This window comes from Ornithorhynchus anatinus, chromosome 2, assembly GCF_004115215.2.
Source record: "Ornithorhynchus anatinus isolate Pmale09 chromosome 2, mOrnAna1.pri.v4, whole genome shotgun sequence".
NCBI classification, from domain to species: Eukaryota; Metazoa; Chordata; class Mammalia; order Monotremata; family Ornithorhynchidae; genus Ornithorhynchus; species Ornithorhynchus anatinus.
The window spans coordinates 52,443,524-52,456,648 of record NC_041729.1 but is presented as its reverse complement, the minus strand read 5'-3'; the positions used below and the strand labels follow the sequence as shown (position 1 = coordinate 52,456,648).

The window sequence follows — 13,125 nt, the reverse complement described above, 5'->3', positions numbered from 1 at the left end:
GTTTAAGCATTTAATCCTATTAGTATCAGCAAGATGTAGGTCAGATATATCAGACGCTTAACATGTTGAACCTTCCAATTCTGGTTGCTCAGTTACTTTCTTAAACCACTGAAATGAATGACACTCCCAAGTTCAAATGGCGGTAAGCGTGTGAGTTAAACCCTACAAAGCACTCAGGCTAAGTGTTGGAGCAGTTCGTCTTTGCCTCCCCCTGTAGCAAGTAACCGAGGAGCCTCCTGGAAGCCTTGCTCAGAGGGTTCTGGGACATGCTTTGTCACCAAACTTTTGGGTTTCAATGCCACTGATTCACAACACTCCATTTGCGTCGGCACTGCACCCATCCTTAGCATTTATGTACTGTATCCCTGCCTTCAGTGCGTAGGTTTTTTATTTGTTTGTTCAATTATTTATTCTCTAATTTAATCCTGATATTTCTGTACTGTTTCCAGCTGTAGCCTTCTTTTTCCCCCTCCTCCTATTGGTAAATAATTTTGGTCTGTCTGTCTACTACTATCGGTACCTAGATCTCTCTGTCATGCCACCGACCCCTTGCCCGCGTCTTCCCTTGGGTCTAAAACTCCTCCTCTTTAATATCCAAAAGTCCATCTCTCTCCCCAGTCAATCGATCCATCAGCGATATTTATTAACCCTCCTCAAATTACACATCCTCCAAGAGACCTTCCCTGACTAAGCCTTTCTTTCCCCCACTCGCCCTCCCCTCTACATCGACTTATACTTGGCTGTGTACCCCTTAAGCACTCTGATACCCACCTCAATCCCGCAGCACTTATGTAAATATCCTTATGCTCCACTATTTCCCTTAGCTGTGGTGTATTTTCAGGTCTGTCTCCCCCGAAGACTGTATGCTGCCAATGTGCAGGGATCATGTCTTCCAAGTCTGTTGTATCATACTTTCCCAAGCGCTTAGTTCAGTGACCTGCACCCAGTAACCACTCGATATATATCAGTGATCGACTGTTACTGCATCAACCTTTTTGCTGACTTCTCTGCCTTCAGACTCTACTTTCCAATCCATATTTCAATCTACTGCCCCTACTGTTTTTTTTTTAAATAATTCTGCATATGTTTCCCCATTCCCCCAAAACTTCCAAAAGTTGCCTGTACATTTCCACATATCCACAAGAAGCCTTCCCTGACTAAGCCCTCATTTCCCCTACTCCTTCTCCCTTTTGCATCTCCCTTGCCCTTGAAATTCCACCCATTATTCACCTCTTTCTCAGCCCCACAGCACTTATGTACATATCCATACTTCATTTTAATGTCATCGCCCTTCTGGACTGTAAGCTCCATAGACAGGGGACGTGTCTACCAACTCTGGTATATTGTACTCTCCCAGGTACTTAGTACAGTGCTGTGCACACAGTAAGCACTCAATAAATACAATCCATTGATCAATCGGTGGTTTAAGCAGAAACTTCTAACCATTGAGTTTAAAGGACTCAATCAGCTGTCTCTCCCCTACTGCCTGTCCCTACTCCTCTCCCTTCTACAACCCAGCCTGCACACTTTGCTTTTCTAATAACCAAACTACTCACTGTGCCTTGTTTTCATCTCAGCCCTTGCTCACATCCTCCCTCCTGCCTGGAACTCCTTCCCGCTTCACATCCAATAGACTACCACTCTCCTCATCTTCAAAGCCCTACTAAAATTTCATCTTCCCACCCTACTTTCCCTCCCTTTTGCATCACCTATGAACTTGAGTCCATACTTCCCTTTTAGGTACACATTTCCTCCACCCCTAGCATTTGTGGTCATATCTTTATCTTTATAATCAGCTGTCTTCTCTGCTTATAATATATTTTAATGTTTTGTCTCCCCCGCTGTTTTCTAAGTTCTTTGTGGGTAGCGATTATGTGTTCTTATCCTGTCGTACTCTCCTAAACTCTTAGTATAGTGCTATGCACACAGTAAGTGCTCAAAAATGCCATTGATTGAGCAATCAAATGATTGACTTTCTCCTCCATTACATTGTAAGCTCTTTTGGGGGAGGGAATATGTGATTTATTTCTGTTGCCCTCTCCCAAGATTGATTGAATCAATCAATCAGAGGTTTATCTCGTCCGTCTCACCACCAGCCTCTTACTCAAGTCCTGCTTCTGGCCTGGAACTCCCTCCTTTTCCATATCTGACAATCACCCTCCCTACCTTCAAACACTTATTGAAGACACACTCCTCCAAGAGGCCTTTCCCTGACTAAACCCTTATTTCCTCTTCTCCCACTCCTTTCTGCATCTCCCTCACACTTGGATTCGTTCCCTTTATTCACCCCTCCCTCAGCCCCACAGCACTTATGTGCCTATCCTTAATTTAATTATACTAATGTCCGTCTCCCCCTCTAGCTTACGGGCAGGGAGCATGTCTACCAACTTTGTTATATTGTACCCTCCCAAGCGCTTATTAGAGTAATCTGCACACAGCAAGCACTCAGTAAATGCAGTTGATTGATGGGTTTCTGTTGAGTATTAACTGAATGTGGAAGACTGTACTTGGAAGAGTACTACAGAAGCGTGACATAGGTTTTCTCCCATCAAGGAGTTTATAATCTAATGGTACAGGCAAGGGAAGATGAGCTTCACTGACTGATAATTTTTCTTTTGTCAACTCTCATAATTTAGCTATAATCATCTAAATTGTGGAATAATAGGACTCATAGCCATCCCTTGTGGTACATCTGGAAAAAAACAGTAGTGGGACAATAGCCCTAGTGAAGGAAAAGATTTGGGAGAGAACCTGAGGAGTTCAGTTTTGCACATATTGAGCCTGCGATGTCAGTTTGACATCAGCGTAAAAGTATCTCAGAGGCAGGAGGAAATGTGAGACTGCAGAGGAGGAGAGTGGCCCAGCTACTGAAAATGATTTGGGAGTCATCCACATACAGATGGTAAATGAACCTGTAGGAGTGGATGAGCTCCCTCAAGAGATTGTGTAGACTGAGAGAAAGGGACCAGTGCTGAACCTTGATGTTCATGAAAATAATAATAATTGTTCTTGAACGCTTACTATGTGCCAAGCACTGTTCTAAGCTCTGGGGTAGATACAAGTTAATTAAATTCGACACAGTCCCTGTCCCACATGGTGCTCACACCCTTAATCCCCATTTTACAGATAACTGAGGCCCAGAGAAGTGAAGTGACTTGCCCAAGGTCACGTAGAAGACATAACAATAGTAATGGTATTTGATAAATACTTACTATGTGCCAGGCACTGTACTAAGCGCTGGAGTGGATTGGGGTGGATACAAGCAGATTGGGTTGGACACAGTCCTTGTCTCACGTGGAGATCACAGTGTTGATCCCCATTTTGCAGATGAGGTAACTGAGGCACAGAGAAGTGAAGTAACTTGCCCAGGATCACACAGCAGACGAGTGGTGGAGTCGGGATGAGAACGCAAGTCCTTCTGACCCCCAGGTCCTTTCTGTTTCCAGTTAGCCATGCATTTACAGATGGAGGTGGGAGGCAGAAAAGGAGATGATCAAAGAGACTGAGATTAATCAGCCAGAGAGGTAGGAGGAGAGCTAGGAGAGAAATGTGATAGAAAAATCTAGATATGGTAGTGTTTCCAAGAGAAGGGAGTGGCTGATAATGTCAAAGTTAGCCGAGAGATCAGGAGAAATTAGGACAGTGTAGTACTCTCAAGGAGGGTGCCCATCCACCTCTGCATCAGACAAAAACTTCTCACCATTGGCTTTAAAGCACTTAATCTCCTTGCCCCCTTCTACCTCCCAATTTGCTTGTGTCCACCCCAGCTCTTAGTATAGTGCCTGGCACATAGTAAACACTTAACAAATACCATCATTATTATTAACTCACCTTGCTACTCTACTACTACAACCCAGCCCGTACACTTTGTTCCTCTAATGCTAACCTTCTCACTGTACCTCGATCTCATCTGTCTCGCCACCCACCTCTCATGCACATCCTGCCTCTGGCCTGATCGCCCTCCCTGCTCCTATCACACAGATCTACATCACCTTGCCCCTTCCTACCTCTCCTCCCTTCTCTCTACCACCCACCCCGCACGCTCTGCTCCTCTGCCGCCCACCTCCTCACCGTGCCCTGGTCTCGCCTATCCCACCGTCGACCCCTGGGCCACGTCCTCCCGCGGTCCTGGAACGCCCTCCCTCCTCACCTTCGCCAAACTGATTCTCTTCCCCTCTTCAAAACCCTACTTAAAACTCACCTCCTCCAAGAGGCCTTCCCAGACTGAGCTCCTCTTCTCCCTCTACTCCCTCTGCCATCCCCCCTTTACCTCTCCGCAGCTAAACCCCCTTTTTCCCCTTTTCCCTCTGCTCCTCCACCTCTCCCCATCCCCACAGCACTGTACTCATCCGCTCAACTGTATATATTTCCATTACCCTATTTATTTTGTTAATGAATTGTACATCGCCTCGATTTTATTTAGTTGCCATTGTTTTTACGAGATGTTCTTCCCCTTGACTCTATTTATTGCCATTGTTCTTGTCTGTCCGTCTCCCCCGATTAGACTGTAAGCCCGTCCGACGGCAGGGACTGTCTCTATCTGTTGCCGACTTGTTCATCCCAAGCGCTTAGTACAGTGCTCTGCACATAGTAAGCGCTCAATAAATACTATTGAATGAATAAATACTATTGAATGAATCCATTAGATTTTGCGAGAAGATGGTCGTTGGTAACCTTGGAGAGAAAGGTCTCAGGGGAGTAAAAGAGATGTGTCTGAGGTCAAGGAGGGCGTTGGAGGAAAGCAGACGTAGTGGGGTATATGCTATTCATTTGAGAAGTTTAGACAGGAATCAGTCAATCAGTAGTATTTATTGAACTCTTACTGTTTGCAGAGCATGGTTCTGAGTGCTTGGGAGAGTACAGTACCACAGAGTTGATAGACACATTCCCAATTCACAAGGAGTTTACAGTCTAGAAGAAAAGATAGGCATTAAAAGTGGTAAGGGACTGTGGTTGGGGTGAATATCAACTGCTAACGGCTACAGAACCAAGTGTTTAGGGATTTAGAGGGAGAAGCAGGAGGAAATAGGGGAAATGAAGGCTTAGTAGGGGAAGGCTTCTTGGAGGAGATGTGATTTTAATGCTTTGAAGGTGGGGAGGGCAGTGGGATAGATGACCGAGTCACAGAGAGTAGGTTAGCTGACAGTTGTAATAGGAAATCAGTATGGTCAGGTAGGAGTGCTCTGCAAACAGTAAGTGCTCAATAAATACAATTGAATGAGTGAATGAATTAGAGGGAGGACTGATAGAGTGCTTTAAAGCCAACAGCAAGGAGTTTCTGTTTGAAGTAGAGGTGGGTGGCAACCACTGGAGCTTCTTGAGGAATGGAAAAGCATGGACTGAATGTTTTTGTAAAACAGTTATCTGGGCAGCAGAGTGCAGAAAGGACTGGAGTCGGGAGAGATAGGAGGCAGGGAGATCAGCAAGGAGGCTGTTGCAGTAGTCAAGAGGTGTTTTGATAAGTGCTCGGATCAGCATACTAGCAGTTTGGGTGGATCAGCATACTAGCAGTTTGGGTGGCGGGGAAGAGGTGGATTTTAACAGTGTTACAAAGGTAGAACTGACAGGATTTGTTGACAGTGAATGTGTGTGTTGAATGAGGGAGATAAGTCGAGGTTACAGGCTTGTGAGACAGGGAGGATAGTGGTATTATTTACAGTGATGGGAAAGATAGGAGGAAATCAGGTTTAGGTGGGGGAAATGGGGCAATAGCTGGATCCTAACACAAAGGAAGAAAAGGAGTCCCTGTTCCAAGCCCAGCATGCTGATTGTATCCCAATACCTGAGAAGTGACAGGAAGAAAAAGATTTTCCCTTCCACCCTGCAAAAGTTTCCAATCCCTTTGTGTGAGGGCATAAAACACAATGACCCACATTTTGTAGTCTTAAAGGTCCTAAAACTTGCTAGGTTCCTATAGAATTCATTTTTATATTTGCTCTTTTATTCACTTAGCTAAATCTTTCTCCTGTTCTCAGGAATTGGGCATTATTTATTTATTTGTTAATAAATGCTTCCTTGTCCAAACAAGCTCAGGGTGCCTTAAAAAGTCGTGTTTGTACTGTTTCTGAGTTGTTTAGGAAGTAAAGAAATAATTGTGCAGTATGTAATATGAATTTCCATTTCAACTAAATATTTACATACAAAAAAGTATCATTCAAAATACTGTTTAATGTGAGACCCATCAGCATTCTTTTTGTAAAGAGTTTCCAATCAAGTTCGAAAAGAAAATTCATTAAAATATGGATTACTGTTAATTTTTGTAATGTAAATGTAGAAAAACAGTTTCAAACCTTCTGCCTCTTTTCTGTTTAAAACTTTACACATTAGACCTTTAATGTTTGCCAAAAACTCTGTTTTATTGGAGCCCTGGAAAAACTGCTGAACTTTTAAATTTTGTACCCGTAAGGATATAGTGTAAACGTTTAGAATGTACTTAAAGCAATCATCCCCTCAGATACTGTTACAAGTTTCATTAAAGTTAGAAATAAGTTCTAAAGTAACTGTCAATCATTTGGAGGACCAGGCCAACCGAAAGCCCGGATACCTCCCAGGAAGATTTTTATTGACAGTATTAAAAGTGTTTTACAGTTTCGGCATTGAGAATGAATTTGGTGCTGTGCTTGTGGAGGCATTGGGCTAACAGTTCCACCGCGTCTCAGCTCTTTCTGATAATGCCGAACTTCACTTTTTGGAAAGTTTGGTTTGGTTTTACCTGAAAGAACAACTTTCCTGAGTGGAAAATGGGGATGCTAGCTCATGTCATTTCTCCCTTCTAATGAAGGGCTGCAAAGGTCTGAGAGGTGGCAGCCAAGTTCTTTTTAACATTTATTCTGTTCTGCCTTTTTCATGGAAAACCAGCTGTTTGTCAAGACCTTGCACTCTCATAAACGAGGGCCTAGGAAATTCCAGTTTCAGAAGGGCTGACTGCAGCTTATGAAACATTTACTTTGGGCATCGCATGCTTCTGAGAGAACATAATGTTTCAGTCATTCCGTGGGTGTTTCAAGTTCCCCTTTCTGAGGCGGAAGTAACAGGTGGTTGGAGGAAATAACAGGGATTTGAAGTTCTCTCTTATGGCTTCAAAAATGAGCCCCTTGAAGACAAGATGATTTTGCTACCTTCCAGGATCAAAGTGACGATGTAGCTGATGTAATTCTGCGTCAGTATCCTGAAGGAAGTCAATCCTAATGGCCCGGATGATTAAGAACATAGGAAATGCCATTACTGGGTCAAGCCAATGGTCCGTCCGGTCTGGTGTTCTGTCTCTAACAATTTCAACAGCATGTCTGGAAGGATCGGGTGATGATTTCCTTCCTTGACCTCCATTCTCATGTTGAAGGCTATGCTATTTAACCTCCCTAACTTTTCTTTCTGCATCCTAACTTTCCCTCTAGTAATCTGTATTGGACTACCCACTGTTGATTTACCCAAAAATCTCATGAAATTCTAAGAGTAATGGAATCCATAGGATTACCTCTCAGTGGTGAAGAAAGGTTTTCTTTTGTTTATTTAAAACTCACTACCCCCTTTTGAGAATCGATAGTTGCTTCCTCCTCCAAGTTTTAGGGGATTTCTCCCTATCCATATCCTACCAGGTCGAGGTCTCTTAATCTTTGGTGTCTGTCTTCATACAGATGCTTTGCCATTTCCTTGAGCATCTTGGTTCCCCTTCTCCATCTGTTATGTCTGTCTTATGGTAGTATTAGTAACAGTATTTATTCAGCACTTTCTGTGTGCACAGCACTGTATTAAGTTCTGGGAAAGGATACCCAGGTGAGCACAGGGTCCCAAAGATCACCACTTCATGCAAAATTCCCAGAGTAGATGAACCAGGGTTTTTTTGCTATAGTGGCCAAACTACGCCTTTGTGTGGTTTTCTATCCCCCTATCCGAGCGCACCCTGTCTTCATTTGTGGCCTTCTTGACTGCTATTGCCCATTTGCTATTGCCCATTTGGGGAAGCAGCGTGGCTCAGTGGAAAGAACGCGGGCTTGGGAGTCAGAGGTCACGGGTTCTAATCCCGGCTCCGCCGCTAGTCAGCTATGTGATCTTGGGCAAGTCACTTAACTTCTCTGTGCCTCAGTTACCTCATCTGTCAAATGGGGATTAAAACTGTGAACCCCATGTGGGACAACCTGATCACCTTGTATCCCCCAGCGCTTAAAACAGTGCTTTGCACATAGTAAGCGCTTAACAAATACCACAAATACCACAATTTATTTGCCCGATAATTTAAAAGAGCAGTCAACAATGCCTCAGTGATCTCTTTCCTGAGAAGTGACTGGAAGCTCAGAGCCCATCATCCTGCAGTGGTAATTTGCATGATTTTTACCCTAGGTGCGTTGCCTTGCACTTGATCATATTGATCTTTATTAAAAATTTTCCCTTGCCTACAACCCGGCTGCTATGAAAACCCAGACTAATTTCTCCAACTCCCTGTAGCCTGTGCTCATTTAGGCAGCCTGGGTGGAGTATTGGCGATGGAATTACCACCCTCGTGGTGTTCTGTGGTCTGAAGCAGGGATGGGGTGCTAATCTGTTTGATTGATTATTAAATCTAATTAAGAAATTAAACCTGGACCCATCCGGATCTCAGAGTGTGGAAAGCGAGGTTCAGTGTTAATCCAGTCTATGGAGATCTGGTCATTGAAGTTAAAATCTCTCAATGAAAAAGATAAGTGTTAATCCAGTCTGTGGAGATCTGGTCATTGAAATTAAAATCTCTGAATAATTATTCTGAAAGGAAATGCTCACTTAAGTTCTTTTATTGGGGTTCTAGTAGACCAAGCCTTTCTCCTGGAAATTTTGTCAAGCCTTGCTTTTGCTGACACCATCCTCTCCTAGTTTTCCTCCCCCCTCTCTGGCCACTAGTTTTCGGTCTGTCATTCACTAGCTCCTCAGTCTCCCACCCCTTAAATGGTGATCCCTCAAGGCTCAGTCCTGGGTTCCTGGGTCCCCTTCTGTTCTCCATCTACACCCACTCCATTGGGCAACTCATCCACTCTCATGGCTTCAAATTCCATCTCTACACGGATTCCTCTCAAATCTATATTTACAGCCATGACCTACCCCCGGCCCTGCCTTCAGCTTTCAGGACATCTCTACCTGGGTCCTCCATCCTCACCATCCTCACCTCCATCTCAACATGTCCAAAACTGAACTTCTCTTCTTCCCCACTAAGCTGGGAACATGGGCCTGGAAGTCGGAGGACCTGGGCTCCAATCCCATCTCCGGCACCTCTCTGCTGTGCGACCCTGGTCAAGTCACTTAAGTTCTCTGTCCCTCAGTTAACCTCATCCGTAAAATGGGAACTAGATCCTACTCCCTCCAACTTAGACTGTGAGCCCCATGTGGGACAGGGACTATGTCCAACCTGATTATTTTGTATTGACCCCACCGCTTAGAACAGTATAGTTGACCTATAGTAGATGCTTAACAATACCATTTTAAAAAATCCTTTTGAATTTCCTATCACTGTAGACAAACCGCTGTCTTTCCTGGGTCACAGGCCTACAATTGGCATTATCCTCACTCATCCCCAGCTTTCAACTTCCATATCTAGTTAGTCACTGAATCTTGTCGATTCTATCTCACAGCATCTCCAGAATTTGCTCTTTCCTTTCTTGCCAAACTGCTATCACACACACTGGCTCAAGCATGGGTTTAAATCCCATCTCATCTACTGCATCAGTCTCCTCACTGACCTTCCTGGCTCCAGCCTCCCTTCTCTCCAGTCCATATTTCACTCTGCTGCCCAGGTCATCTTTTTAGAAAATCACTCCGCACTCATCTCCTCACTCCTAAAGTGAGGATTGCCCGTCCATCTCCACATCAAGCAGAAACTCCATACCATCAGATTCAAGGCACTCAATCAGCTCTCTTCTCCTTTACTTACCCTTGCTTCTCTCAGTCAATCAAGTTTATTGAGCGTTTACTGTGTGAAAAGCACTGTACTCGAGAGAGTACTATACAACAGATTTGGTAGATGTGTTCCTGGCCCACAAGGAGCTTACAGTCTCATGCAACCCTCATATTCAGTCTGTCACCAAATACTGTCGGTTCAACCTTCATGACATCACTAAAATCCACTCTTTCATCTCCATCCAAACAGCCACCATGTTAATCCAAGCATTTATCTTATCCCGCCGTGGTTATTGCATCAGCCTCCTTGCTGTCCTCCCTGTCTCCTGTCTCTCCCCACTTCAGTCTATACTGCACAAAATAAGTACTCAATAAATACCATTGATTGACTATTTTTCACTTTAACATTAGTCTGCAAGGCAGTGTTAGAATGCAGCTACTTTGAGATGTTTAATTATGCTTCTAGAGATTCATTTGGACCAGACCAGATCTGAGATTATCACACATCTGGGGCCATGTAAAAAAAATCCACAGTTTTGGCTTTTTTACGTTGTTTCTTATCAAGGATCTAAGATAGGAATGTTCAGCATAGTAGTTAGCTGTTGAGCACAAATCCTAAGATTGACCCTCTTCTAAGTCAGCTCTCCTAAACTCTTCCCAGTTCATCTCAAAAATTTTTTCTGAGATTTCAGTTCTTCTAATCTCCCAGGTCTAGCCGATTATCTTACCCTCTTATCCCCTAGTTGCCATTAAACTCAGTAATCTTCAGATATTTTGAATTACTGATATCAAGCCCTCTCTGATCTATGGCTTCCTTATCCATTTGGAAGCTTCTCCTTTATTGCCTTTTTTAAAAAAAATGGTGCTCTCAAATTTGAATTCTCCAAAGTCCCTTAAAACTTTTGGTGTCTGTGTTATCAGGATCTGGGTTGGGAGATTGCCAGTTTTCAGTTTTTCCCTCCAGCTTTGTTTTATAGTTTAAATAGTACATGATAGCACTTGTGCAGCTAACGTCTGGTTTGTCATGGTTTCCATTATAAACGCTTTCTCTTCTAACTCGATAAATTGGCTGTAAAAATTCACTCTGGACTGAAGCTTGGTATCTCAGTGCCTTGGCACAGTTACCATGCCTTCCGTGAATGGTATGAATTGAGGAAAAGGGCTCCTGGCTTTTGATTCAAACAGACATTCAGTGGAGAAGTGTGTCTAGCTGAACTAAATAAAGGCTTCAGTCAATATTAGTTGAAACCCCCTCACCCGCCCAAAACAATTCCATGCCTTCTTTCGCCTCAGCCTTGATTTTTATGTTCCCACCTGTCAATTTTCCACAGCTCACTAACAGCAAAAGACATACAGCAAACCTCGAGAGCCTTAATTTCCCAATAAATAGCCCCTATATTTCTCAAATACAAGATATATAAAATGTTGTGAGCTAACTTTATCCTCTGATGGTCCAGCCCATGGAAGCCTAGCCTTTGGGGGCTTTTGTTTAAAAGAACTGGTGTTTATGCTGTGTGCCGTACCATTTAAACCCCTAAAGAGCAGAGATCAACCCACACTGAGTCTGCAGCTCCATTAATCCAGTATTTGTCCGTGTAATCCTGGGTATTATCCATCTCTGGTTTTCGTAGTTCTTCAGTATTTGCTTCGCAATTATTTCTGTAAAATAGAGACCTGATCCTGAAGGGATTTTTGTCCTAGTGGTTAGGCAAGTGGCTTCACCCATGCCCTGGTATGAAAGCCTGCTTACCTCATACACCAAAGCTGCACGCTTATCTGCAGTAATTGAGTCCTCTTTTCAAGATGCTATCTTAGAGTCCTAAAAATGTTGTGTTTTTTTTTTTTCTTTTCCACCAGAAAGCATCAAGGGGAGTTCTGCAGGCCTCTTTGAAGTTCCTGATACGTGGTAGCCAACAGCTGTTCAAATGAAAAAAAAAAGCGAAGTTGATTCTGAGAAATCACCAGACTACACCACTTGGAAGCCATACTGTACTTAATTTAATAAAACGTGGTGTGAGCATGGTTTAAAAACAAAGTGTATCATCTAAAAAACCAGTCTTTTAAACTGTCTGTTGAACAATCATCACTGTTTTAATCTGTCATAAGTGGATATATTATTAACTGGTTCATTTTGTTAGTCACGTGAAACTTTTCCTGTCATAAAATGTTAGATATAAGAGTCAAAATGAAGTGTGTTTCGGGCCGCCCATTATGGTGTATTGGCTGTGAAATGAGCAGAAAGGGCCAACATTCTTCCATGCTGTGGTCAGGAATTAGCGTTGAGCCATTTCCTGTGTAGAGGGGTTATCGCACATCTCTCCATGTTCAGGTTTTCAGGCAATTGCACTGCATGGTCATCAGCCTCACGATGAATAGATCTGTCAGCGTCTCACTGCTTCGCACCCGTGACTCTGACTGAGACTCACGTTACACTTTCAAACCCTTTTTCCAGTAGGAAAATTTCAACCGAGGTCAACCCAGAAATGAACCCAATATGTGCACTGGCCTTTTGGAAAACAATTTATAGAGTACTTTCCTAAAACGTTAATTTCTCATGTGGGAGGCAGGGGTGGGAGAGGGTAGGTTCTTTCCTCACATGCTGTTGAAAGTCTTGGTCTGGATTTGTAGTTTTTTGGGTTTGTTTTTTTGTTTGTTTTTGGTGGGGATTGTTTTTGATAAAAAAAAACAATGTGTGAGTGGGTATGAGCGTGCATGCTTGTGTGTGTGCATGTGTGTATGAACTCTGTGGTAAACTTACTACTACCTACAGCACCAGCCCAGACTCTATTCTATAAATACAAAAAAAAGCCCATGGCTCTGCTATGGTAGATCAGCTTTACATCATTGTTAGATATTTAACATTTTTGTATCATGGAAATGAAGAAAAATGTATTTCCATAACATAAAAAAATTAAAGAAATTTTCATAGGACTTGTGTTTCATATTACTAGCCAAACTACTTTTCCTCAGTCGAAAGAAGTGGTCGGACAGAGTCGCTCAGACTCGTTGAAGGTTTTTTTTTCTGCTTCCGGCCATTAGCCAGCGCTTCTCAAGTTAGGCATCTGGGGAGGTGCATCAACTTTTTTCAAGTCAGCGGGATTACCTGTTAGTGCCTTTCTCCCCCAGGAGTGACCCAGAAATAACTAACCCCTTATGCGGCCATTTCTGTTTCAATCACCTTTCATTCCAAAAACTCCAGTTTGACAAATACGAGTTTATCCCACTCCTTTAGGCAATGTCTACACCGAAAGCTTTCAACCAAAA

The 13,125-nt window shown here is 43.2% G+C and overlaps 1 protein-coding gene across 2 annotated transcripts in view; it reads left to right on the top strand.

Annotated features, from left to right (window-relative positions):
* Nucleotides 1-12,792, top strand: part of PARN (poly(A)-specific ribonuclease) — a 173,824-nt gene extending 161,032 nt beyond the window's left edge. For both annotated transcript variants that reach the window (XM_029054394.2, XM_029054385.2), the window contains one exon: nucleotides 11,719-12,792. In XM_029054394.2, coding sequence (XP_028910227.1) covers nucleotides 11,719-11,771 — 53 coding nt within the window. In that variant the 3' untranslated portion in view covers nucleotides 11,772-12,792. The remainder of the gene's footprint in view (nucleotides 1-11,718) is intronic.
* Nucleotides 12,793-13,125: the final 333 nt, after the last annotated feature.